This window comes from Amblyraja radiata, chromosome 1, assembly GCF_010909765.2.
Source record: "Amblyraja radiata isolate CabotCenter1 chromosome 1, sAmbRad1.1.pri, whole genome shotgun sequence".
Lineage (NCBI taxonomy): Eukaryota > Metazoa > Chordata > Chondrichthyes > Rajiformes > Rajidae > Amblyraja > Amblyraja radiata.
This window is the reverse complement of record NC_045956.1, coordinates 128,631,954-128,659,469: the sequence shown is the minus strand read 5'-3', so window position 1 is coordinate 128,659,469 and position 27,516 is coordinate 128,631,954. Positions and strand designations below refer to the sequence as shown.

General features: G+C 40.9%; 2 protein-coding genes across 2 annotated transcripts in view; one reads left to right on the top strand and one right to left on the bottom strand.

Annotated features, from left to right (window-relative positions):
• The window catches only part of itga2 (integrin subunit alpha 2), a 132,247-nt gene that overhangs the window by 102,668 nt on the left and 2,063 nt on the right, over positions 1-27,516 (top strand). The window contains exons 16-29 of the mRNA XM_033030853.1: positions 2,057-2,220; positions 7,876-8,027; positions 8,696-8,806; positions 8,902-8,987; positions 11,667-11,796; positions 12,493-12,582; positions 14,118-14,194; positions 14,295-14,384; positions 16,605-16,707; positions 20,059-20,169; positions 22,510-22,620; positions 23,328-23,441; positions 25,843-25,929; positions 27,198-27,314. Coding sequence (XP_032886744.1) covers positions 2,057-2,220; positions 7,876-8,027; positions 8,696-8,806; positions 8,902-8,987; positions 11,667-11,796; positions 12,493-12,582; positions 14,118-14,194; positions 14,295-14,384; positions 16,605-16,707; positions 20,059-20,169; positions 22,510-22,620; positions 23,328-23,441; positions 25,843-25,929; positions 27,198-27,314 — 1,543 coding nt within the window. The remainder of the gene's footprint in view (positions 1-2,056; positions 2,221-7,875; positions 8,028-8,695; positions 8,807-8,901; positions 8,988-11,666; positions 11,797-12,492; positions 12,583-14,117; positions 14,195-14,294; positions 14,385-16,604; positions 16,708-20,058; positions 20,170-22,509; positions 22,621-23,327; positions 23,442-25,842; positions 25,930-27,197; positions 27,315-27,516) is intronic.
• Positions 15,902-27,516, bottom strand: part of mocs2 (molybdenum cofactor synthesis 2) — a 75,995-nt gene continuing 64,380 nt past the window's right edge. Inside the window, exon 7 of the mRNA XM_033030894.1 lies at positions 15,902-15,921. Within this exon, the coding sequence (XP_032886785.1) occupies positions 15,919-15,921 (3 nt within the window). The 3' untranslated portion in view covers positions 15,902-15,918. The remainder of the gene's footprint in view (positions 15,922-27,516) is intronic.

Genomic DNA, 27,516 nt, shown 5'->3' with positions numbered 1-27,516 from the left:
GCCTTCTCTCCATACCCCCTGATCCCTTTAGCCACAAGGGCCACATCTAACTCCCTCTTAAATATAGCCAATGAACTGGCCTCAACTACCTTCTGTGGCAGAGAATTCCAGAGATTCATCAGCTGATTAGCTGATACATTTTCTCCCATATTACCCTACCTTTTCAGGAGGGGGAGAGAGAGGAGGGGGGGAGGAGAGGAGGGGGGGGAGAGGAGAGGGGGGAGAGTGGGGGGAAACTTCTGGGCGGGGCAGGGCGCTACTGCCGGCCGCAGTCCAGTGTGTACGGCTGGGCCCACGTTACACGCAGCTCTGGCTGCGCATTGAAAAGTCTGCGTGCAGGCCGTGAGGAGAACGTGAGCGCCGGAGACTTCCTCTGCGGCAGTCGTGGACCAGAGCGAGGCCCGTAGCGATTTGAGGACTTTGAAAAACAGCGGAGGGCCGGCAGCGCACTCATCAGCGTGACAGACGATTGGGCGGGGGAGACGGAGAGGAGGTCGTCCCCTGCGACGGGCGCGACGGTGACTTTTCAACTGCGCTTCCCCGGGGCCGCGCTGCGATAACGACCTCCGCCGCCATGTTGTTGAATTCAAGAAGCCCTGCTGATCACGTGTTCACGGGCTTCAATCCCGAGCCCGTGGGGGGGGGAGGGCGGGTGGGCCACGTAACTGGCAACTCTGGCTGCGCATTGAAAAGTCTGCTTGCTTCAGATTCAGTTCCATTTTAATTTTAGTAAATAACTCTGGAAATAATTAACCACATTTTCAGAGGAACTGCAGATGCTGGTTTACAATAAAAGACAATGTGCTAATATAACTCGGGGGTCAGGCTGCATCTCTGGAGAACATGGATAGGACATTTCAGGTCAGGCCCCTTCTTCAGATTGTTTGGGGGGTGGGGGATAAAAGCTAGAAGAGAGGAGGTCCCTGGAGAACATGGATAGTTGACATTTTGGGATATAATGCAAAAGTTTATTTTTCACTGATTTGGATATTCTCTGGGATAAAATGAGAAGACAGGGATTTGATATGACAAATGTTATTAAAAGTATCGGGTCATATTAACAAAACAATATTTTTCATCTTAAAAAAAAACTAGCAGCTGGAGATAATGGAATTTGAAGCAAAAAACAAACTGCTGGGACACTTCTTCAGAATCTGAAACGTCCATCCAATTCCCTCCACAGATGCTGTCTGACCTGTTGAGTTCCTCCAGCAGTTATTTTCTTTTTGCTCAAGATATCAGCATTTGCCCGGTGTTTCCACATTAAAGATATTATTTTCACTATGACCCGCATGCTTCTTTTCCATAATTATTTAAAATATTATAAGAAAATATTTTTCCAAGAGGAGCTCAATTGTATTATCACTGACTGAACCAGTTAAGCACTGAAGGACATAGTGGCAGACTATGTCAGTAGTGAAAGAAATCAATGACAATAGATGTCTGTAATCTTGAATCTAACTGTGGATATGCCTCCTTGAAATAGTATTAGTAAAAATCCCACCATGCTGACTTGATGAAGATGAAATCAGTCTTGATGAAGATGAAGATGAAATCAGAAACAAGTAGAAGTTATTGAATATTAATTCAACAAGATTTCTGATTTCTGCAATGTGGAAAAAACAAAAAGCTAAATAGATTAAGTATCCCACTATATCACATACCATCCATGGTGCAGATGTCTACCACAACAGCTTTAATGACTGAGAAAGAAACATCACTGCTAGGGCCACATTTAGGTAAAGACAAAGCACAATCTCACTATTTAAAGTAGTTAAAAATATTTCCTCAGCGGTGCCAATAACCAGAGAGCAAATGTGCAGATAGTTTTCAGATACAATATTGCGTCATCTTTCTGTCACTGTGCCTTGTGGTTGGATTAACTGATGAGTACATTCTATTCCCATGGTAGATGGACTACATCCTTGGGTATAAGGAAACCTGTCCTATAGGTGGATGTTTTAGATTTTATAATGTGCTAATTGCACTTGCTTTAATTTAATTTGTTCTTTTTTGTACACAGCATATAATAACCGGGCTTTCATTCTATTTTAAGGTCACGAAACATTGCAAATGTAAGTGTTACAATGATGTTTGACCCAACAAAAATCTCAATTTTGACCAAATCTTGTACAATCAATGGAAATAGTCAAACTTGTGACAAAATTACAATATGCTTCCAAGCTTCAATTAAACCTGAAAAATCTGGATCATCCATAGGTAAGAATCATTGGTCTTGTTTTTATTTTAATGATCAAACATTTTATGCAATGTTAAGATATGTGGTATTGTTTAATGTTACTAAACACCTTGAGAAACCAATTCATAATAAACTTGAATATCCATTAAAGGCATCCCAATCATATCATAACTCAATTGACTTTCCACTATTTGACAAAATTAATCAGTCTCCTTCCAGAAATATGAAACAAGTTGGGACAATCTTGACTGGATTTCATAGCTTTTATTTTCAAAAAAAGTATTTTGTTTAATCAAAAAATTCAGTTCAGCAAGAAATAAGAAGCTACTAGACTGTGGGACCCGTTGGGTCCCAGCATCACACGGGAGGGCTGGTCTCCCAGCGCAATATTCCACCTCTCCACCAATTCCAATATTGGTGGCCACGGGAGTGAGGGGCTTTCTGGAGCACTAGTATGGGTGTTGTGGGCTGAAGGGACTAGTTTCCAGAGGGATATTATGGACATTGTGGATTCTTGGGCTGGCAGCTCAGTCACTCAAGCCTGTTGTGCTGACAGCTCACTCACTCATGGCTGGTGGGCTGGCAGTTGACTCACGGCTATTCCTTGAAATTCCATTTCAAACCGAGTGCAGGCCACCAAATTCAAGTGCAGTTTCATACCACATCAGGTAGGGTGCAAGGCCACCAAATTCAAGTGCAATTTCATACCATTTCAAGCAGGGTGCAAGGCCACCAAATTCAAGTGCAGTTTCATACCACTTCAAGCAGGATGCAAGGCCACCAAATTCAAGTGCAGTTTCATACCATTTCAAGCAAGGTGCAAGGCCACTAAAGACAGTGACCTCTCCCTCCCCCATCTTGCAGAGGCTGTGCCACGCCCACACTTCCGGGTTTTATAGTGCCTCCCACCAGAAGGGGCGTGGCCATCATGGCGTGATTGACAGGAGAGAGAATCTCAACATTTTTTAAACACTAATAACTCTTTTATTTTTCATCGATGGGAAAAATCCTCGGCACCTGATGAGCGGAGGGGGACTGAGTAAGATGGCCAAAAATCACAGCCGTACGTGGTAGCGTTTTTTCTAAAATCAATATAAAGCGCAGACTGGTGGTCAAGATTAAACATTTAATTATATAGAAGGCAAGGCAACTTTAATTAGGCAAGGCAGCTTTAGCATTTTCAAACCAAAGGCAAGGCAGCTTTAGCATTTTCAAACCAAAGGCAAGGCAGCTTTAGCATTTTCAAACCATAGGCAAGGCAGCTTTAGCATTTTCAACTAAAGGCATGGCAGCTTTAGCATTTTCAAACCAAAGGCAAGGCAGCTTTTGCATTTTCAAACCAACAGGAAGGCAGCTTTAGCATTTTCAAACCAACTTTTCAATTAGGCAAGGCAACTTTCGCATTCACAAACCAACTTTTCAATTAGGCAAGGCAACTTTAGCATTTTAAACCAACTTTTCAATTAGGCAAGGCAACTTTAGCATTCTCAAACTAACTTTTCAACTAGGTAAGGCAACTTTAGCATTCTCAAACCAACTTTTCAATTGGGCAAGGCAACTTTAGCATTCTCAAACCAACTTTTTAATTAGGCAAAGCAACTTTTGCATTCTCAAACCAAAAAACAGTTTTGCATTTTCAAACCAAAAAACACTTGCATTTTCAAACTACATTTTCAAACCACATTAAGGGCACTGACAGGTCAGTAAAACCACTCACAGTTTAGTAGACATGTGTTTAGTGTTACTCACAGCTCAGACTGAGAATTGCGACCTCTCGCTCCCCCATCTTGCAGAGAACTGAGGCACCTCCACACTTCCAGGTTTTATAGTCCCTCCGGAAGGGGAATGGACTTCAGGAGAGAGAATCTCAACATGTTTAAAATACTAATAACTCTTTTATTTTTCATCGATGGGAAAAATCCTCTTGTCCTGCGCAGTGGAGCGGGACTCTGTGTAAGATGGCCAAAAATCACAGCCGTATGTGGCAGCGTTTTTTTCTAAAATCAATATAGAGTGCAACAGGAAGTGTTCAAGATGAGACTTTTAGTAATATAGATAGTAGTTGGGTCGCAGCCACGAAAACAAACTCCAAAGTAGTAACTAAGTTTGGAGTTGAAAATCTCATGTTCGACAACATTGACATTGCGAGCAAGTCTTACATATCCTAAGCCACACATACTTCAAGGGCCTGTCCCACTTAGGTGACTTTTTAGGCGAGTGCAGGAGACTCTGCACTCACCACATGATCGCCACATGTTCGCTGGTGAGTCTCCTTCATGGTCGTGAAGAGTTCCCGCATTCTGGTAACTAGTCGCGGCCTCAGTATGGTCGCCGCAAATTTTTCAACATGATAATCGATAATCCTGTAGTCGTAGGTGCAGTTGTAGTGGGGTCGCCATAGAGTTGTAGGTACTCGAGGTAGTCATAGGTTGTTTTAGTTGATCGCCTTTGCTGACCGGTCATTTTCATTGGCTCATTGGGGAATAAAACGTAAGCAGGAGTTTTCAGAACCAAGGATAACTGACCGGTAATGTTAAATGTCTGTCGAACTTCACAGCTGTGTATTTCTGGCATTAAAAGTTCTCTGGCTTCTTAAAAATGTCTCCACTCCTTCTCCCCCCTCCTCCCCTCTGCCCCCTCCCCCCTCTTTTAAAGGACTTACCGCACACTGTGCTAGCCGTCTTAATTATTGCGCCAACCTTCCTGTGCATCACGGTGTGTGTCTGTATCACCTTGGCTTTGCACCGTGTGAATTTCACACAGGGCTCCCCCTGCTTGCCCTGGCCCCCCACCTTTGCAATGTGTTTGTGTGTGTGTGTGTGTGTGTGTGTTCCACTCTGACAGTCGCCGTTCCCATTCCCAGTTTTTCAGGCGACTGCCCGGCAACTTAACAGTCACCAGCAGCCTGCTGCAAAATCACCTAAATGGGACAGGCCCATTACTGTTGCCTCAAGTGATATCTTCAAGGATGTTAATGTTTCTGTCTAAACCCTGGCAAAATTAGATTGATGGTAATGATATGTTCTATATAATGTGAACATTTCAATGAATATCATAAGGAATTAAATATGAAATTATAAAATATAGTACAGTTTATAGAGAATATAATCTTTCAATGGAAGATGTTTGATAAATGCACATGGTTGGCCAAAAATAGCTTATTATGTTAGTATTTAACAATTTTGCTCTTTGGCAAGATTCTGTCTTTTCTGTCTAAGGATTCAACTTAAATCTACTTAATAGACAACTCAACCATAGAAACATAGAAAAAAAACAGAAAATAGTTGCAGGAGTAGGCCATTCGGCCCTTCGAGCCAACACCACCATTCAATATGATCATGGCTGATCATCCTAAATCAGTACCCCATTCCTGCTTTCTCCCCATATCCCGATTCCGTTAACCCTAAGAGCTATATCTAACTCTCTCTTGAAAATATCCAGTGAATTGGCCTCCACTGCCTTCTGTGTCAGAGAATTCCACAGATTCACAACTCTCTGAGTGAAAACGTTTTTCTCATCTCAGTCCTAAATGGCCTACCCCTTATTCTTAAATTGTGACCCCTGGTTCTGGACTCCCCCAACATCAGGAACATTTTTCCTGCATCTAACCTGTCCAATCCCTTAAGAATTTTATATGTTTCTATAAGAATCCCTCTCATCCTTCTAAATTCCAATGAATATAAGTCCAGTCGACCCATCCTTTCATCATATGTCAGTCCCGCCATCCCAGGAATTAACCTGGTGAACCTACGCTGCACTCCCTCAATAGCAATAATGTCCTTCCTCAAATTAGGGGATCAAAACTGCACATAATACTCCAGGTGCGGCCTCACCAGGGCACTGTACAACTGCAGCAGGACCTCCTTGCTCCGATACTCAAATCCTCTCGTTACGAAGGCCAACATACCAATAGATTTTATTCACTGCCTGCCGTACCTGCATGCTTACTTTCAGTGCTCAAGAAAGAACTGCAGATGCTGGAAAATCAAAGGTACACAAAAGTGCTGGAGAAACTCAGCGGGTGCAGCAGCATCTATGGAGCGAAGGAAATAGGTGACGTTTCGGGCCGAAACCCTTCTTCAGACGGGTTCTGAAGAAGGGTTTCAGACCGAAACGTCACCTCTTTCCTTCGCTCATAGATGCTGCTGCACCCGCTGAGTTTCTCCAGCATTTTTGTGTGCTTACTTTCAGTGACTGATGTACAAGGACACCCAGGTCTCGTTGTACCTCCCCTTTTCCTAATCCGACACCATTCAGTTAATAATCTGCCTTCTTGTTCTTGCCGCCAAAGTGGATAACCTCACATTTATCCACATTATACTGCATCTGCCATACATCTGCCCACTCACCCAACCTATCCAAGTCACCCTGCAGCCTCATAGCCACCTCACAGCTCACACTGCCACCCAGCTCTGTGTCATCCACAAACTTGGAGATGTTACATTTAATTCCTTTGTCTAAATCGTTAATATATATTGTAAATAATTGGGGTACCAGCACTGAGCCTTGCAGCACCCCACTAGTCATTGCTACGGCTATCCATCACATTCAACCTCTCCTTTTTCTCCCATAACTATGACTGCGCATCTTCCACCACCTCCAGCATGATTCCACATGAAACATCAAAAGTCAAATGCACAGGATTATTGAACAATGCAGCACAGAAACTGGTTCTTCAGCCTTCATCAAGCACCATTTTTTTACACATCCTATTTTATACTCCCTAAGTTCCCATCATTTTTGTCATACACAATCACCCTTCTGTCATCTAATCACTCCCAATGTAGCCATCTTTCAATCATTCCCTTCCCACCCCACCACCACCTACTGACACACTTTCTGTAACTCAACTCTCTGTCCCTGACTGTATTTGATTGAAACCTGATACAGCCCAAACTTGTGTAGGAAGGAACTGCGGATGCTGGTTTAAACCAAAGATAGATTCAAAATGTTGGGGTATCTCAGCGGGACAGGCAGCATCTCTGGAGAAATGGAATGTGTGATGTTCCGGTTCGAGACCCTACTTCAGACTGAAGGTTCTTGACCCGATCTGTCACCCATTCCTTCTCTCCAGAAATGCTGTCTGTCCCGCTGAGTTACTCCAGCATTTTGTGTCTATCGACAGTCCTAACGTTTTGCACTTTTGAATAAAGAATAAAGATCATCAGCTGAAAATAGTAACCCTAATCAGTCTCTACAATTGCAGTCTGACCTGCAGTGCAATTTTGTTTCCTCCCTGTTTTAATTACACGTTCTTGCTGTTCAGTGACTTTCTCCATCAACAAGGAGCTTGTATTTTTAGCCAAACCAGCAAAAAGCAGAGCTAGGAAAACCAGGATTTGTATTTCATTTCCATTCCTTCCATTCCATCCAATTATTCTTGATTAATCATTATTAGACCTTTTTTTCCATTTCAAGAAGTTTTAATAAATATATTGGATATGTAACTGTGTTCAAAATGTCTAATAACTTACTAGTCTTGCTGTTGTTATTTATTAAATGATTGTATGATTACGGTAAATACATGCTTCATGGATTTTGTGTTTTTATGACTGTTGGTAGATCAATTTCCCTCCTGGGATAAATAAAGTTCTATCATATCGTATCGTAATAAAATACTTGTAAACTTTTAAATAGAAATGCCTTATTAAAGGGATCCCTTTCAAAATCACCAGATATTGGATACAAACTCACACTGGATGCTGGTCTCAAGTCATCTCGTGTTAGTTCACGAGGACTATTTCAAGAAAATAATGATCGAGAAATAAAGAAGGTCATTACAGTCGATAACTCACAAAAATGCAATGAACTCACCTTTTATGTCCAAGTAAGTAAACTACCAAGTTATTTGTTAGAAATGGCATGCTATCTGAATTACTTTTGATAGCTATAATTGCTTTGGTAGAATATATAAGGATTAAACATGGCTGCAAGTACCGAAGCACTGAGCATTATAAAACATCCTTAAAGGTCATAGATCGAGTCATAAGGATATACAGCACGGAAACAGGTCCTTCACCCCACCGAATCTATGCCAAACATCACTGCCGTGTAGATAAATCCTACATTTGCTACAAATCCTGCAATAACTGACCTGCAGTTTTGAGAAATGGGAGGAAACTGGAGTATCAGGAGGAAACCCTTATGCTAACAGAAAAAAACGTGTGAACTTTACATATTCAACACCCAAGGACAAGATTGAACCTGGGTGTTTGACACTGTGAGACAACAGCTCTGATAGCTAATGCCATTATTCTGCACAATAGATTTACGAATAATTATGATTCATGTTTATTAGTCATGCACTTCTGCACTTGGTTGTTTGTTTGTTTGTCTGTTTGCACAAAGTCCGCGAGCATTGCCACTTTTCATTTCACTGCACATCTCGTATGTGTATGTGACGAATAAACTTGACTTGACTTGTAGTGTACAGTATATTTCACATCCAGCTAGACCGTGTTTTCTAATTATAACTGTCAACTCTCTCCAAACAAGGATCCTGGAGATATTGTAAGCCCGATTGGCCTACGTTTAGACTTTAATCCACAAAGGCTTGAAACCGGGCCCACTCTTGATGTCAACACAGCAAAATCCAGGGAGTTCTTTGTAAGTTCAAGGAAGCACCTCACATTGAATTTATTAAAGAATACATTGTCCATGTACATATGTAATTTTCTATTTCATTTAAAACGTTGATGTAGATTCCTTTCTCCAATGACTGCGGTGAAGATGAAGAATGCGTAACTGATCTTGCAATTAAAGTTCGTGTAATTAATCCCAGCATCAGGTGAGAATATGTAATCATCTGTAAAAACTGAAATTGCTAGACTGGTTCTTTGAATATTTAGAACCATAAAGATAAAGCATCGTACAGCATGGAAATAGACCCTTTGGCCCAACTTGTCTATGCTGACCAAGATACTCATACAAGCTAGTCCAATTTCCCTTAGTTTGATCCATATCCTTGTAAACATTTTATATCCATGTACCTGTTCAAATATAATTTAAATGTTAATGGAGCTGCCTCAACCACTTCCTCTGACAGCTTGTCCTTATATGTACTGCCCTTTGTGTGAAGATGTTGCCCCTCAGGTTCCTATTAAGTCTTTCCCTTCTCACATAAACCCATGCTCTATAATTGTTGATTCTTTAGCCCTGGGGAAAGAACTGTGCATCATCAGTTACTCTCATGGGGGTGGAAGATTGCAACCTTCACGTGGTCCGCCCTGTTTCGACTAATGCAATTAACTCGACGTGCACAAACGGAAGATCAAATAGAACAAGTGTTCAAAAGGGAACTGCAGATGCTGGAATCCTCCTCCTCCCCTTTTCCTTCTTTCTTTCCCCACCCCCCATCAGTCTGAAGAAGGGTTTCGGCCCGAAACGTCGCCTATTTCCTTCGCTCCATAGATGCTGCTGCACCCGCTGAGTTCCTCCAGCAATTTTGTGTACCATCAAATAGAACAAGTTGTCCAACAACTTTAGGCTGTGCACGCCACACGAAAGAAGAAGAAGAAGTTACTCTCATGATTTTTACTCCTCTCTAAGATCTCCCCTCAGTCTCCTATACTCCAAGGAATAAAGTCCTAGCCTGCAGAACCTTTCCCTTTAACGTAGTCCCTCAAAGCCTGGCAACATCCTCATGAATCTTTTCTTCACTCTTTCCAGTTTAATTGCAGCTTTCCTGTAGCAGGGTGATCAAAACTGAATACAAACCTCTAATTGCAACCTCACCAATGTCTTGTACACTGAAACATAACAATAAGACACTGCAGATGCTGGAATATTGTATAGAGCAAAGTACTGGAGTGATCCGCTGAGTTACTTCAGTACTTTGTGTTCTGTAACAGTACCCCATGCTTTGCTTGGTTAGCTTACATCCCAATAATATGAACATTACATTTTCCAATTTCAATTTTCCATTTAAAATTTTCCATTTCTCCCCCCCACTCCCAACCCCCCCCCCCCCCCCCCCCCCCCCCCCACCTGCCAGTCACCCTACTCCTTTCCCCTCCTTCCAGCCCTGGATCACCCCTGTTTTCTCTTCCCCTTCCCTTTCCACGCATACCTCTCCTACCAAACTTTACCTTTCACTCGTGATCTCTCCTTATCTGACATGCTTTTGCCCCCTTTTCACCTCTAGCCTTTGTCGCATACTCCATGTACTCAACCAATCACCCCCCCTCACTTCTGAAGAAGAGTCTCGACCTGAAACGTCACCAATTTCTTCTCTCCACAGATGCTGCCTGTCCCACTGTGTTACTCCAGCATTTTGTGTCTACCGCCTCACGTGTCCACCTATCACTTACCAGGTGTGACCTTCCCTCACCTCTTCTCTCCAGCTTTTTCACTGCCATCAGTCCGATGAAGGAACCCGACCCAAAATGCTGCTCGTCCATTCCCTCCAAAGGTGCTGCTTGACCCATTGAGTTACTCCAGCACTTTCTGTTTTGCTCAAGATTTCAGGCTCAGTATTTTCTTGTAATCTCAACTTCAGTGCTCTGAACAGATCTATAGTTTGCAGTTTTTCCTTTGCAGCCCTTCTTAAATAAAGGCATAACATTAGCCCCCCTCCGGTCACCTGTGGCGAATGATGATGTTGCATATATCTCAACCAGGGCTCCTGTGAATTTATCCTCTACCTTCCCACAGTGTTCCTGGATATATGATGATTTATATACTTGGAGTTTTATATACCTTCAGAAATCTGAAGACATGCAGCATCTTCCTACTGTAATGCGGACTATCCCCAAGACGTGTCCATCAAATTGAGGGGAAATATACATTGAGAATATGTTCAAATCCATACCATGCAACTTCGAAATAGTTCTTCCATGGTAATGGATGGACTATGCATTCTTCCATGTTAGTATTATCCACATCCCAAACACAAATTAAAAGTAGGTGCCATTGAGAATCAGAGCAAACTGATATTTCTCCATGTTTCTGGCCAAACATATTTTAGGTTGAAAGATTGAAAGATGCAGCAGAGAGGCAAACGCTTCGTCCTACCGATTCCATGTTATCCATTGATCACCCGTTCACACTAGTTCTATATTCTCCCACTTTCGCACCCACTCCCGATACACTAGGGGTAATTTGCAGAGGCCAATTAACCTATTCACACTTGAACCGGAAGTTCAAGCACATTAATTGTTACTCAATTATAGCTTTTAATCACCCTTCCTTTTGAAAACCAGTGCCGGAGAAAGGACAGGACCAAGGCATATCAAACAGGATATCAACAAGACAATTAAATAATATTTCCTTTAAATACATGGCTGTGAATTGTAGGCTGTGTTGAGATGCATTTATTGGTGTATTTGTGATGTACAATAATACATTGATTAACATTTCTTTGAATAATAATAATAGTAGAAATTTGTGTTTATTTGAATAAAATGGATATTTTGCATTGGACTTTCCTGAATGTATACTAAAATTAATATGTTTTTAATACCAATAGAACAATACCATACATAGTTAGCAGCAAGAACAAACGGATAACAATTAATGTGGAGACAGAGAACAAGAAGGAAAATGCGTTTAATGCTAAAGTCAACATACATTTTTCTAAAAACATATTTTTTTCCTCAGTGAGTAGAACATTTTATTTGTATACTTTATGTCTGCAATTAAATTACTAGGGTAAATGATTGTCTGTTTCACTTAATGCTTCATCTGAGAGAAAAGGAGGCTGGCATTTCTGTTACAATTAAAATTACTTCCACATGACTGTCACATAATGGCCATCACCAATGAGGAAATCCCCACCCATCTCCCCATTCATGCTTAGATCTGCACTTGCATAGAAGTCGTGCATTTAGACTCTAACCCAGGGCTACCTTTCCATTGTGTGCCTCCTGCAATTTTATCTCCAGCCACTAAATATCAACAGTGCCTTCCACATGCTTCAACTGTGCAATTGTGAACTTGTGAAAATGTATTGATTTCTCTGTCAAGACATTAATTTTAATGGCTGGACTCCCATAAGCTAAACTATATGGTCAAACATTCTGATCTTTTGCCATGTTTGGCTATCTGGAGAAGTTTGCTGTGTGCCAGAAGACTATTCAGAGGAGGTATGACAGAGTCCTATGCTGAACTGCCGGCTATTCTTTTCCACCTTTGCTCCACTATTACTAGTGAAATATTTTCCTTGCAAAATTATGTAATCTAATCAGAAGTAGGGTTTCTGGCTATTTAAAATAGTTATAGATATAGACAGTATTAGACAACTAATGCTTAAATTTATTATTTGTGATGTGTATTTAACTCTTTTATTTTGACAGGTTGATAATGTTCAAGTTCCATGTTTAATTGTAGACCCACAGTCAATATCTTGTGACATTGGGCACCCATTATTGCGAGGAGGAGAAAAGGTGAGTTATTTTTAGGTTGTTTGTAATTTCTTTAGTACCGCACAAATTAAATTTAAAATAATTAATGATTTTTGAGCATATTGATTGACCAACTAGATGCCAGCCATCAGATATCCTGGAGAAATAATACTTCAGGGTCAGGTTGAAAACTTTTTAACCAAACAATATCATTTAGAATTCAGAATCATACTGTAGATACATAGATACTGTACATAGACAATAGGTACAGGAGTAGGCCATTCGGTCCTTCGAGCCAGCACCACCATTTAATGTAATCATGGCTGATCATCGACAATCAGTACCCTGTTCCTGCCTTCTTCCCATATCCCTTGATTCCGCTATCCCTAAGAGCTCTATCTAACTCCTTTTTTAATGCATTCAGTGTCGGCCTCCACTGCCTTCTGAGGCAGAGAACTCCACAAATTCACAACTCTCTGGGTGAAAACGTTTTTCGTTACCTCAGTTCTAAATGGCCTACCCCTTACTCTTATTAATATGTAAACCTTTGTAGTCATAGTCTTACAGAAAAGACACGCGCCCTCAGTCCAACTCTTCTATGCTGACCAAGATGCCCCATCTAAGTTATTCTCATTTACTTGCATTTAGCCCATATTCCACAAAAGCTTTCCTATTCATGTATCTGTCCAAGTATCTTTTAAATGCTGTTATCATAACTGCTTCAACTACCTCCTCTAGCAGCTTGTTTCATATACCCCTGAGTGAAAGAGTTCCCATCACATTTTGATTAAATATTGTCCCAAATATTGTCTTAAACCTACATCCTCTGGTTTTTGATTCCCCTACTATGGATAAAATACTCTATGTGTTCACCCTATTTATTCCCATCATTGTTTTATACACCTCCATAAGATCATCCGTCAATTTTCTGTGCTCTAAGAGATAAAGTCACAGCCTAACCAAACTTTCTCTGCAGTTCAGGCCTTCCAATTCTGGCAACATCCTCATAAATCTTCTCCATACTCTATCCAGCTAGGGTGACCAAAATGGAACAAAATACTCTGTGCAGCTTCACCAATCTCTTGTACAACTGTAACATTATGGCCCAACTTCTATACTCTGTAGATAGATACAAAAAGCTGGAGTAACTCAACAGGTCAGAGAGCATCTTTGGAGAAAAGGAGTATAAAATGTTTCGGGTCGAGACCCTTTTTCAGATTGAGAGTCGGAAGAGTATCCTGACTGATGAAGGCCAGTGTACCAAAATCCTTCATCACCCCTCTGCCTAACATTACCTCTGCTTTCAGGGAACAATGTACCTGCTCTGCTAGATCCCTCTGCTCTGCAACTCTCCCCTTGGCCCCACCATTCACTGTGAATACCTGCCCTGATGAAAGGTCATCAAACCTCTCATAATTCATGAAATGTTCTTTAGTCTAAAATTATCCTCATGCCTAATCCTTGGTTACTGTAATTGCTTAGTCAAAATGTGTATCATTGTTGCATTTTCCTGTGATTAAACATGCCAAAGAAAAGCTCAAATTAAATATATTGCCTCACTTTTCATCCGTTGATAGGTCAACTTTGTTGTCAATTTTGACTTTAACTTTGAAGAACCAAGGAGAGATACATATGTGATATTCCACGCTGTAAGGTATACATTTTAAATTATAATACAAATAATTCACAATTTTTTTAATTATATATTTCTTCTATGTTTCTATTTGTAATAACACAGCTACTTTACTTCATAGTGATAGTATTGAGCGCCCAGAAACTGAGACCAACAATAAGGAAAGAGTTGATTTCACCATACAGTACGATGCTGAAATTCTCTTCTCAAGGTATGGAGGGGATTTGGGGATTGCGAGTTTCAGCCTTGCACAAATTAAAATTAGTTTGCCCAAGGACTTTCAAAAATGAAGATATTTTCAATAGCAATGACTTTGTTTTCATTACTGTAGACTAAAAGTACGAACAGCTACATGCTACATTGTTTACCAGAGGACTATTGTTCAAGTATTAATGGATTCACACAGAGAGTGGTGAATCTCTGGAATTCTCACCCTCTGAAGAAGGGTTTCGGCCCGAAACGTCACACATTGAGGCCAGTTCATTGGCTATATTTAAGAGGGAGTTAGATGTGGCTAAAGGGATCAGGGGGTATGGAGAGAAGGCAGGGATGGGATACTGAGTTGGATGATCAGCCATAATCATATTGAATGGCGGTGCAGGCTCGAAGGGCCGAATGGCCTACTCCTGCACCTATTTTCTATGTTTCTATGAAGCAATTGCTTGTCAATTTTCATGGCCATCCAGGCTTAAAGTAACAGAGAGTAATGTCTGATAGCTACAGGGAGGTTACATGGGAGAAATTTTTTTCTGTATGTCATTTTCCAAAGTAAATTTTCAGTGGTTCGCTAGAGCCCTCAATTAAAATTCCGTTATAACCAAACTGGTTCACGTGATGCAGATAGTGTACCCTGATTCTTCATTCACGTTATTTCCGATTTATATTATGTGTTATAGTAGAAACACCTGTATTATTCATCACGTTATTCTCTTCCAACTTTCTGCTCAGTTAGTTAAATGATCTCCATTCGCCTTTTAACAGAACATCTAAATCAACAGCTTATGTTCCATACACCAAATATTCATCAAAATTATCTATATGTAATGGGAAACAACCTGTTTTATTGTTCCACCGTCTCTGTCAACCTTTCCACAGCCTCTGTGAAGTTACTGTAGGCCATTTTATTTATTGCAGCACAGTGGCGCAGCGGTAGAGTTGCTGCCTCACAGCACCAGAGATCTGGGATTGATCCTGACCATGGGTGCTGTCTGTGTGGAGTTTGCACAAGCATCTACTGCTTGTTGCATCTCCATTAACAGTAATGCACTAAGGGTGATCATCTGTTTGAACACAGACAACCATTAAAATAAAGTTTCTCGCACAAAAATATGTTTTTTAATGTAAACTGACTGAATTAAATCAAATAAGAAGGTCAGATCACCTTCTACCAGCAGACTATTTTGTTCATAAATCTCAATGAGCCTGAAAACTGTGAGAAATGAGTATTCCACAGTTCAACCAAAGGCAACTAACACACAGACAGCAGGGCAGACAATCATGGGGAGGTCCATCAGAAGTGCTGCCACCCAGACAGTACAGTGACTCAGGTAGTGGAGCTGCTGCCTCACAGGGCCAGAGTCCTGGGTTCGATCCTGACCTTGGGTGGTGTCTGTGTGGAGTTTGCACATTCTCCATGTGGGTTTCCTCCAGGTGTTCTCCTGGATTCCTCCCGTATCCCAAAAATGTACAGATTTGTAGATTAATTGGCCTCTGTTAATTACCCTCGAGTGAGTCGGGAGTGGATGCTACTGTGGAATAACATAAAAACAGTATGAACAATGGTCAGCGAGGACTCGGTGGGCCAAAGGGCCTGTTTACATGCTGTATCTCTAAAATAAAAACTAAATCTGCACAACAATACACTAATACACATCTCATGATGGTTGTCTGTACATCCATGATCTGCTGTGGACAATTTAAGCTATTTGTGTTTGAATGTTGAAATCCCATTGGTCTATATGCTAATAAATGACCTAATATGACTTAAACAGCATAACATTAAATATTTTAAAGGAAAAGTCGACTTTAAGGGTTGAATAGCTCACCCTTTCTCATTTCATATGTTTCTCTGTTTCTTTAAAATATTGATCAAAAGGTGATGAATGAATGTGGCTGGCACAATTGCACAGCGATTGCGTACATTTCCCAAGAATCAGCTTCAATCTTGACCTCAGTACATTCTGTGCGAAGTTTGCACGTTCTCCTGTAATGTATCGGCATAAATTTCCCCTGGGTTTCCTGCTTTCCCACATCCTAAAAATGTATCAGTTGATCGGAAAATGGGGCGAATAGAAAAATGGGATTAATGTCGAATTACTGTCAAGACGGTGGGCTGAAGGGCCAGTTTTTCTGCTGTATCTCTCTGTGACTTCATGATATTTTGTAGCATGACTGCATAAGCCGCCAGTGTTAATTGTTTTTGATTTTACAGAGCCACCAACATACATTTCTATGAAGTCCATCCTGATAAAGTCATTCCAGAAATAATCAATGACTTTAAGGATATTGGTCCAGAATATATTATTACACTCAAAGTAAGTTTTGTTGTTTCTTGCAGCCTATTGCACATTGAATGCCCGTTTCACGTCAAGTTTCTACACTCCTCCCTTTCCATTAGGGGCGGAATATACCTGGCAGTTAAACAGGGACAAAGTCTAGTGAACTTTCAAATACTTTAAATTATCTTCACTTTAATCGCCCCTACATACAAATTAAATTCCAATGTATGAAAATACATTAATTCCTACGAATGGCAGAACTAGTTTCCCCTCTCCCTCTCCCTCTCCCCCGCTTCCCCTCCCCCTTTTCCCCCCCACTCCCTATCTCCCCCCACTTTTAGTAATTGTTCTTTATTAATATCAGTCTTATATGCTTTTGTTGTCAATCATGACAATACGGTGGAGACATGGTTAGCATTCTGAATCACACATACAATGAAGAGCTGGTCATAGACTGCCATAAGCAGGGCTGGAAGGCAAGGTGTATGCCCATCGAGGTTGGCTGCAGAGGTTTTGCAGGGCAATCGCTCTACAAAGCCTTGAGTGCACTGGGCATCAACGGAATGGAGATAAGAAGAGCCATCAAGAACACCACAGAGGCAGCGAAGAAGGCCTCGAGATGGCTCTGGATCAGGAGAGGAGGTCCATGGGAAGGAGCGAATGCCACCCTAACACAAGCCGTGGTCTGATCAACCACGCTGGGTCGCTTGGGTGAGGGTGTCAGATGTTGAAAAATCAGATGCACCCAATGACCCCAGGTTACATCACTGATGATGTGTTCAGGAGCATCAATAGATGTATTTTTATCAATGTGAATCTTTCAATTTACGGACAAAATTAACATATGACCATTGGTTAAAATAGAACCTGTTCATTATCCAAGAACATCTTGAGGTACCTTGTAAGAAGGGTCTCGACCCGAAATGTCGTCTATTCCTTCTCTCCATAGATGCCAACTCACCCGTTGAGTTTCTCCAGCATTTTTGTCTAACTTGTAAAATGTACCTCTCTATTTCACTTTCCTATAACAATCGTTTGGCCCCAAATAATGAAGAATATGCTCAAATCAGGATGGGCAGTTTCAAGGGGAAAGTAGCTTCACGAGTGGGTCCTATGTCATTGCTCAGTGCTGAAGATACAGGAGAGGCCGTAGGTGAATTAAATTGGATAAATTGCTGCCGTGTATCCAGTTGATAGGATATAAAACATCACTGATGCAGGAACTTGAGAGCAGCCAGTGCTGAATGTGCTATCATGTATGAAGGTAGACAAATCTCCAGGCATATAGATGAACAAGGGCTGATTAGGGATAGGTAGCATGGTTTTGTGCATGGGAAGTCGTGCCTCACAAATCTGATTGAGGTTTATGAAGTTATGACCAAAAATGTATTGTATTCAGTTCTGGGCACCATGTTACAGGAAAGATGTTGTCATGCTGGAAAGGGTACAGAAAATATTGATGAGGATGTTCCCAGGACTAGAGGGTCTGAGTTATAGGCAGAGGTTGAGTAGACTGGGATTCTATTCCTTGGAGCGCAGGATGATGGGTGATCGTAGAGGTGTATCAGATTAAGAGAGGAACCGTTATCGGGTGGCGCCGTGAGCGGCAGTCTTGTCAGCAGCATATTCGTCCTTTTGTCTTTATTTTGTTTTTTAGTATGTCTAAATGTATGTTTTAGTGTGGGGGGTAGTGAAGGGGGAATAGGGGAAACCGTTTTTCAGTCACTTACCTCGATGGAGATACGACTTTTCTCTTTGTCGCATCTTCGCCCTCCTCGCGGCCTAATAACTGGATTGGTGCAGCCTTTCTTGGAGACCGGCCCAGAGCTTCAACGGCAGGTGCGGCGTGAACTTTAACATCGTGGAGTGGGGCGATCCCTTGCCGTGGATCGCCAGAAGAAATGTGCCGCCCGCCGGCTTGCAGACTATAACATTGTGAAGCTTCAGTCTGTGGAGCTTCTAGCCGCGGGCATGGCGTGGACTTTCCATCGCGGAGTTTGGGATCCCTTGCCGCGGATCACCAGAAGAAGTGCTCCGACCTGCGGCCTATAACATCGTGAAGCTGCGGTAAGAAAGTGGCCGGGAATCCCGGGAAAGTCAGGAATTCCAAGCCGCGGAGTGTGTGTTCTGATCCATCTCGACGTCAGATTTTCGAACATCCTGACGAGCGGGCTTGTACATCAGACCATCCGTAGCGGCGACTACGGAGGGTTCATGGTCCCGACAACGGTGGACAAAGGAAGAAAATTGACTAAACATTATTGCCTTCAATCACAGTGAAGAATGTTGATTCTACTGCGATGGATGTTCATGTTGTATTCTATTGTGTATTGTGTTCTTTTTGATTGTTGGGCTGCATGGTCAAATTTCACTGCACATTAATTGGTCCATGTGACAAATAAATGTGAACTTGATGATGAATAGATCGCGAAGATGCACAGAGTAGGTGAATACAAAACCATGCTGACTTCGGACTATTTTATCGTAAACTTCCAAGTACTGCTTAACCTCATCCTTTATAATTGACTCTAAAATCTTACCAATCACCAAAGTTGGGGTAGCCGCCCTATAGTTTCCGCCCTTCTGCTCTGCTCCCTCCTTGTACAGCGGAGTGATATTCATAATTTTCCAATGTTCAGGAACCACTCCTAACTCTAATGATTCTTGAAGTATCACAACTATTGCCTCCACAATCTCTGAGGCCACCTCCTTCCGATCCCTGGGGTGCAGTCTATCCGATCCAGGTGACTTACACACCATCAGACCTTTCAGATTTCCTAGCACCTTCTCCTTAGTAATCGTCACTCCACTAACTTCAACCCCCAGACTCTCTAGGGTTGCAGGCACACTGCTGGTGCTTTCCATTGTAAGGACTGATGCAAAAATGTTATTCCCCGACCATTTCTTGATTTCCTGTTATCACTTCTGCATCATTCTCCAACAGCCCAACGAACACTCTTGCCTCTTTTTTACTCTTTATATATCCGTAGACACGATTGCTATACTCTTTTATATTATTGGCTAGCTTACATTCGTACTTCATTTTTTCTCTCCGTATTGTCCTTTTAGCCTTTTCTGTTGTACAACTCGATGAATCTATGCTGAGATTTAAGTGACTAAGATTATGATTTGAAGTATGTTCTCCATGCTGCTGCTATATCTTTGGTGCTGTGCTAACTGGATTAGTTGAACCACCCCGATGAGTGTAAACCTTAACCCCCCACCCCAAGATGTTCCTATGGATACTGCTTGGATTGAAATGTCTGTCCACATCTGATGAATTCTAGCAAATTCCAAGAAATGAAGCAGTACTATTTTAAAAGTTACACGTGAATGGATGCATTATAATTGGGAATGCAATTAATCCACAAACGTTTTATTTTATAGATCAATACTGGACTTTTTCCTGTTCAGACTGCCATTGTTACTGTTAAAATACCAGTAACCACAAAAGACAACAGTCAACTTTTGTACCTCACTGGAGTAAACACAATTCCGGTACGTCATGTTCATAATTCTCATGTATCATGTACCATAATATTCTCTAACAGTATTAACATTCTTCCTGTGGCAGCTTCAATTTAAGTCTTGATTGTAGATCAAAGCAAAGAGAAGAAAATAGTCACTACCTATTGCAGCTAATGAAATTTTATGTACTTTGAGAAAAAGTATATAATTAACAATACTAATATTTTGACCTCAGTGAGAATGCAGTTAAGAAAGATGTATATTGAGGAGGCAAATCAAAATTTCTATTTTGCAACATCATCTAGAGTCAAAACTAACTTCATCAGATTGATTCCTGAGATAACAAAGGTATTTCACAAGAAAAGATTGTTCAAAATGGGCCAGTAGGCTTTGAAATGTAGAAAATTGAGAGGTGACCTCAGTGGAAACATTCTGAATGGATTTAACAGATTAGATGCAATAAGACTTTTCACTTGGGGGTAGGGGGGAGGAAGTCTGGAACCAGTAAATTTTGATGATATTTGGTGATGGGGAAGAACAAACTTCACACAAATAAGATCTAATAAAGCTGAGCCAAAGTGTGACTTTAGTCTCCAATTGAGCCAGCATCTCTTACCATTGAGTAAATGTATTTTCTAGTTATGTCCCGCCAGCTGTATGCACAGTGGATTAGATGTATGTAAAATTGTATAAATAAATTATTGCACATCTTCACCAATTGAATAAATGTTTGTGCATACATTTTGTATCTTTCTGTTGTTTCAGTTGCTCGTAACATTTATTTCTTATATGGCCCAATGTTTTTACAAGAAAGGAGAGGAATGGGTAAAAGTGGATGGACAAAAAATGCTGGAGTAACTCAGTGGGTCAGGCTGCATCTCCGGAGGGAGCAGGTGACGTTTTGCGTCGGAACCCTTCTTCAGACTGTCCATGTTCTCCAGATATGCTGCTTATCCCGCTGAGTTACTCCAGCAATTTGTGTCTATCTTTGGTGTAAATCAGCATCTGCATTTCCTTCCTACACATAAGTAAAGGGGGAACTGTCCGGGTGAGGTTAAAAAAGTGTAAAAATGGAAGAGAAGGCAGTTGTGGAAGTGGGCACTAAAGGAAGGAGTGGATCAGGATAGAGGCGTGTGAGGGAGGGCCAAGGAAGAGAATATAGACTAGAAACATAGAAAATAGGTGCAGGAGTAAGCCATTCGGCCCTTCCGAGCCTGCACCGCCATTCAATATGATCATGGCTGATCATCCAACTCAGTATCCTGTACCTGCCCTTTCACCATACCCCCTGATCCCTTTAGCCACATCTAACTCCCTCTTAAATATAGCCAATTAACTGGCCTCAACTACCTTCTGTGGCAGAGAATTCCACAGATTCACCACTCTCTGTGTGAAAAATGTTTTTCTCATCTCGGTCCTAAAAGACTTCCCCCTTATCCTTAAACTGTGACCCCTTGTTCTGGACTTCCCCAACATCAGGAACAATCTTCCTGCATCTAGCCTGTCCAACCCCTTAAGAATTTTGTAAGTTTCTATAAGATCCCCCCTCAATCTTCTAAATTCTAGCGAGTACAAGCCGGGTCTATCCAGTCTTGCTTCATATGAAAGTCCTGACATCCCAGGAATCTGGTGAACCTTCTCTGTACTCCTCTATGGCAAGAATGTCTTTCCTCAGATTAGGAGACCAAAACTGTACGCAATACTCCAGGTGTGGTCTCACCAAGACCCTGTACAACTGCAGTAGAACCTCCCTGCTCCTATAGATATATGTATGTCCATTTGTCTACATGTTTGCAAGTATGTACATATGCAAATCTGCGTCAATGTTTTCCAATCAACTTGGGTCCCTCTGTGATGGCACCATGACACACTCTCATAAACCCTTTGTAGTAGCTAGGGTGTAATGATCATGCCATATCAAAATAATTCAATAATACTTCTTCTCTTCAAAATGTTCAACAAATGAAGACAGTAGTCATCTATCTTATTTTCTGGTTAAAATAACTAATCTGCTATTATTAATTGGATTGTTCATAGGGAATCCCTTGAGAATTAGTTGGCTGGGAGCAGAGTGAATTTACCTACTGATTACAGACATTGCTTTGTGTTGGGAATAAGAATTGCTAACCTTATCTGCTAAAGAAAATTTAGCAATCAAGAAAACCGTCTGATCTGAAACGATCAAACAAACTACTTCGTACATTTATTGCAACAATATAACAATTAAACCATAGGCCCCAAACATCATCATTATTTAATTATTTTTTACATATTACCTTTCACATTGGAGACTAACATAGAGTGAATAAAGATTGTTACTACTATTTGATCGTTCATTTTAGAGATCTTCTGTTTCTAAAATAATTTCAGGAGAGCAACTTCATATGTCACTTAAAAGAACAAGTCGACAGACTGAATATCAAACGCACGCCTTATTCTGCAACTTTTATAAAGGAAAGCCTCCGGAAAGTAAAAGATTTGGTAAGATGACATCCTATTACTTAACTTACTATTCTTTGGTTGATGTTTGGCAAGATTTAGAAACACTGGAATGCACTGACGATTACGGCAGTTCTGTCAAGAACTGCCAAAGGAGAAAGCAGTATGTCCCCGGCTATCATGCCAAAGCAGTCCAGGAGCATTCAACAAGTTGCTAAATTGAAGGGCCAAATAGACCATATCTGTACCCTCGGCCTCATGCCAGTCAGAGCTGACCCATCTATATAGGTGGAGTTGCCATGTGTCACTGGAAAAATAAATGTAATTGTCATTTGTCTATTTTCCTTTATTTCACTGTATTTATGTATTTAATAAAGTAATGACAATTTTCTATATTTTAATATAGATTTGTTAAACTATTATTCTAAATAAGATGTGATCTCTCTTATTTATTTCTCTACAACTTTTTTCACCCGTGATTGGTGTAGTTTGCACCAATGCAACTCATGGAAAGGCAGCGTTTATTGATGCCACCAATGCATTAGTAGCTGTATAGCCGCAACAAACCCCTGTGGCCAAGGGAGGAGGCAACTGGGTGGTAAAGTTAGATCAGTGCCAATTAGCCACATCCCCTTGGTTTAATCAAAACAAATCACTTTTTTTTCTGGTGATTAAGGGATTAGAAAATATTCATGAATGAAAATAGTCTTGCATAACCTTACTAGGCCAATTTTTATTTGTTCTTGTAGAACTGCGAAAATACCATCTGTGAAAGTTTTGATTGCACAATCAACAACCTTGCAAAGAACAAAGAATATTTAATTAATATTACCACCAGAATCTGGGAGGGTACATTTATAAATGTAAGTATCAGTAATAATTTCATTTTTACAAATATGTTTTATCCTAAGTGTGGTCACATAATGGAATAGCATTTCAGTTTAGTTTAGTTTAGTTTATTGTCACGTGTACCAAGGTACATTAAAAAGCTTTTTATTGCGAGCTATCCACTCAGAAAAAAAAAGATTGTACAAGATTATAATCGAGCCGTCCACAGTGTACAGATAAAACCAACTTCCTTGGACAGGTATCGAACCCAGGCTGCTGCGGGGAATCTGCCGAACCATAGAAACATAGAAAATAGGGGCAGGAGGAGGCCATTCGGCCCTTCAAGCCAGCACCGCCATTCATTGTGATCATGGCTGATCATCCCCTATCAATAGGGAAGCAGGGAGGTTCTGCTGCAGTTGTACAGGGTATTGGTGAGACCACACCTGGAGTATTGTGTACAGTTTTGGTCTCCAAATCTGAGGAAAGACATTCTTGCCTTAGAGGGAGTACAGAGAAGGTTCATCAGGCTGATTCCTGGGATGGCAGGACTTTCATATGAAGAAAGACTGGATAGACTCGGCTTGTACTCGCTAGAATTTAGAAGATTGAGGGGGGATCTTATGGAAACTTACAAAATTCTTAGAGGGTTGGACAGGCTAGATGCAGGAAGATTGCTCCCGATGTTGGGGAAGTCCAGGACAAGGGGTCACAGTTTAAGGGTAAAGGGCTAATCTTGCCCTGTATGTTCTCATCCAAATCATTGATGTAGATGACAAACAGTAACGGGCCCGGCACCGAAACCCTGAGGCACACCACTAATCATAGGCCTCCAGTCCAAGAAGTAACCTTCCACCATCATCCTCTGCTTCCTTCGATGGAACCAATTTACTATCCATTCAGCTATCTCTCCTTGGATCCCATGCGATCTAACCTTCCAGAGCAGTCTACCATGGGGAACCTTGTCGAACGCCTTACTGAAGCCCATGTACACAGCTCTGCCCTCATCAACCTTTTTGGTCACGTATGTGGTGACTATTTGCATACATTTGGTATGCAAGTAAAGAATTTCACATTGCCTTGTCACATTTGACAATAAATTATTCCATCCATTAAAAGAGCTTTAAAAATGGCAGTATTCAAGCTCTGATGAAATGCAGTAACTATTGCATTGATAGTGAACTTTAGTGATTATGACCAAAGATTTAGAAATTTCTGTCTTTAATAATGCACATTAATTGTCAGCCAAGAAATGAATATTCAGACAAAAATAGAATGCTATAATTCATAACCTTATGTATGATTATTAGTCCTTTATAATTACTTTGCCATATATTTTTCTTGGTCTCTGTGGAGCAATCAGGAGGACATCAATTAGTTATTTCCTCCAAAACCCATGGCATTGATTCTAAATAAGCAATTATATTAACCTATCGGCTAAAATGAATCACTCAGCTAAGATTCAGCAGTAAATTCCTATGTAGTTTGGCTTCACACTGCCTTTGAACAAGGCTCCAGGGGAGAAAAAGGTCAACTTAGTGGAACATTACGTTCTATACAATAAAAATTTGCCAGATAAGGAAATGTTGTTGAGCCCACCACTTTGTACATCGAGTGACAGTATAAATTCAAGATATCAATAAAGATGCTCATTGCAGAGCCTTTTTAGTTTAGTTTAGAAACAGGCCCTTCAGCCCACTGAGTCTGCACCGACCAGCGATCCCCACACACTTACACTATCCTACACACACTAGGGACAATTTACAATTAGACCAAACCTACGTGTCTTTGGAGTGTGTGTGGAAACCGGAGATCCCGGCGAAAACCTACGCAGGTCACGGGGTGACCTTGGCACTGTCACCGTACAGCCAGCACCCGTAGCCAGGATCGAACCCGGGTCTCCGGCGCTGTAAATCTCCCTCTGTGCCACTGTGCTGCCCCGTTCTTTATTCATGTTTCAGGATGTGAGCTTCACTGGCGAGGCAAGCATTTATTGCCCACTCATAAATGCCCTTGAGGAGCTTCTTTAACTGCTCCAGTCTTCCAGTGAGAGTACTCTCACAGTGCTGTTGGGTAGGGCGATCCAGGATTTAAATCAACAGATGAAAAGACCAGTGGAATGATGCCTTCCAATGTGCATTCTTGTAAACGTCACAATCTAGGAGATAGCCAGAGTAGCCGAGTTGAATAACTGCTATGCATTTTGTAGCTCGTACACCATCAGCAACACCGCAGTCATGATGTAGGAGTGGACATTTGGGACAGATTAGGTGCCAATCAGACAGGTTTCTATGTCTTGGATCATGTTAAGCTTCTTGAGTTTATTGGAGCTACACAAATCCAAGCAAATAGCTGACATTTTTCTTATTTTTCTCTCAGATTAAATGATTGCAGTTTTAAAGCCTTTACTAACAACCTTATCACCCTTTATTTTAGGCCATCTTTCAAAGCATAATATTGAGTCTGGCTGCACAGATTGAAATAAACGGACAATTGTTGATCATCAAAAACAATACATTAACAGTGAGTATCCTAAACATTACCACTCTAATCCCTTTACGACTTTTATAATTTTATATTGAATCAAAAGACTTATTGCAGTTAAGACTTAAAATAAGATAAACAGACTGAAATATTGTCAGAAGGAGAATAAGCAAAAGAGACAAAGAGTCTGGGCAAAGTAGAAATAATGACTTTAAAATGATATATGAAGTTCAGCATTCTCACAGACATCATTTTAATTTCTCTTTCTCTGTTGTCTAAATAAATGTTGGAGCTGATTTTCCATCCAAACAGCAGTACTTCTACTGGGTGTTTTCAGGGTTCCTTGCAGATGACGCAATTTTCTAGCGCTGGTGAAGATGCTGAACGCGCCAGCAATGTTTACTGCCCTGCTGCTTCTTGTAGCAGTTGCCCCGGTCTGCATGGTTGGCGTGGATTTCCACTTACTGTTCTTGGGTTGGGAAATCTATCTGCAGACACTGCATCACGTGTGTTGCACACAGCATTTCCCATTTACATTGGTTATTGGGAGAACAGGTGGCAGAAGATCGAGAACCTCAGTGACATCCCCCCTACCTCTTCCCACCCCTTTCCCCCACCGACCCAACATAAGTAAGGGCCAGATACTTAGTATTTCTTGCATTCAAAATGCGAGGTTATGCTTTAATTATAAGAACTGCTGCTCCTCCTAGACAGAGCAACACAAAGTAATGAAAGACACTTCTTTGGTCTTCAGCCAGATCATTTCTATGTTAGCTCAACTTGGCAGGAGAGCCACAATTCAAATTTAAATTGCATTGTCTGTTTTAAAATTATTATTGTGAGCTAATGCAAAGAATGGCCCCACTGCTATTTATCACTATCCTTGCCATCTGCAAAACAGTATAAAACTGCTGACTATGAGAGTCTGGCAGTTTTCCATAAATAATCAACATAATTTTAAAGACTGAAGGATCCTGACCCAAAATGTCACCCATCTATGTTCTACAGAGGTGCTGCATGACCCGCTGATTTCTCAAGCACTCTGTGTCTTTTTTTAAACCAGAATCTGCAATGCCTTGCGTCCACATAATTTTAACTTATCCTGATTTGAGTTGCTTTTAAAAGAATTAATTGTACAAACAACAAACTCCAACTATGTCCTGTGTATTGTTTACAAATAGAAAATGTAAGTCTTCCAGCATGACCATGAGATTGATCACATTTTACTTTTTTTTTGCAAGTTAATAGGTTTAATGAAACTTTTAACAGAACTGACTTTTGGCTGTGCTTTTCATTTTGACATCTAGATCCCAGTTACATTAATCAAACCTGTGGGAAAAGTTAATGTACCTGTCGGAGTGATTGCGGGGAGTGTCATAGGTGGATTACTTGTGCTTTTAGCACTCATTGGTGCCCTATGGAAAGTAAGTTACTTCTCTGGTTTTCAAATAATCATAAGGCTTAGAGAGCGAGAGAGATAGTAACTGATTATTAATTTGCCTTTTTTGCTTTCCAGTCATCATAAAATTATTTTGCTTTCCATGGCTCATGAACATCTTTAATTGTCTAGTCGATAATGTACTCATAAAAACGAATAACCTATTTGATAATGTATTCACGCATTTA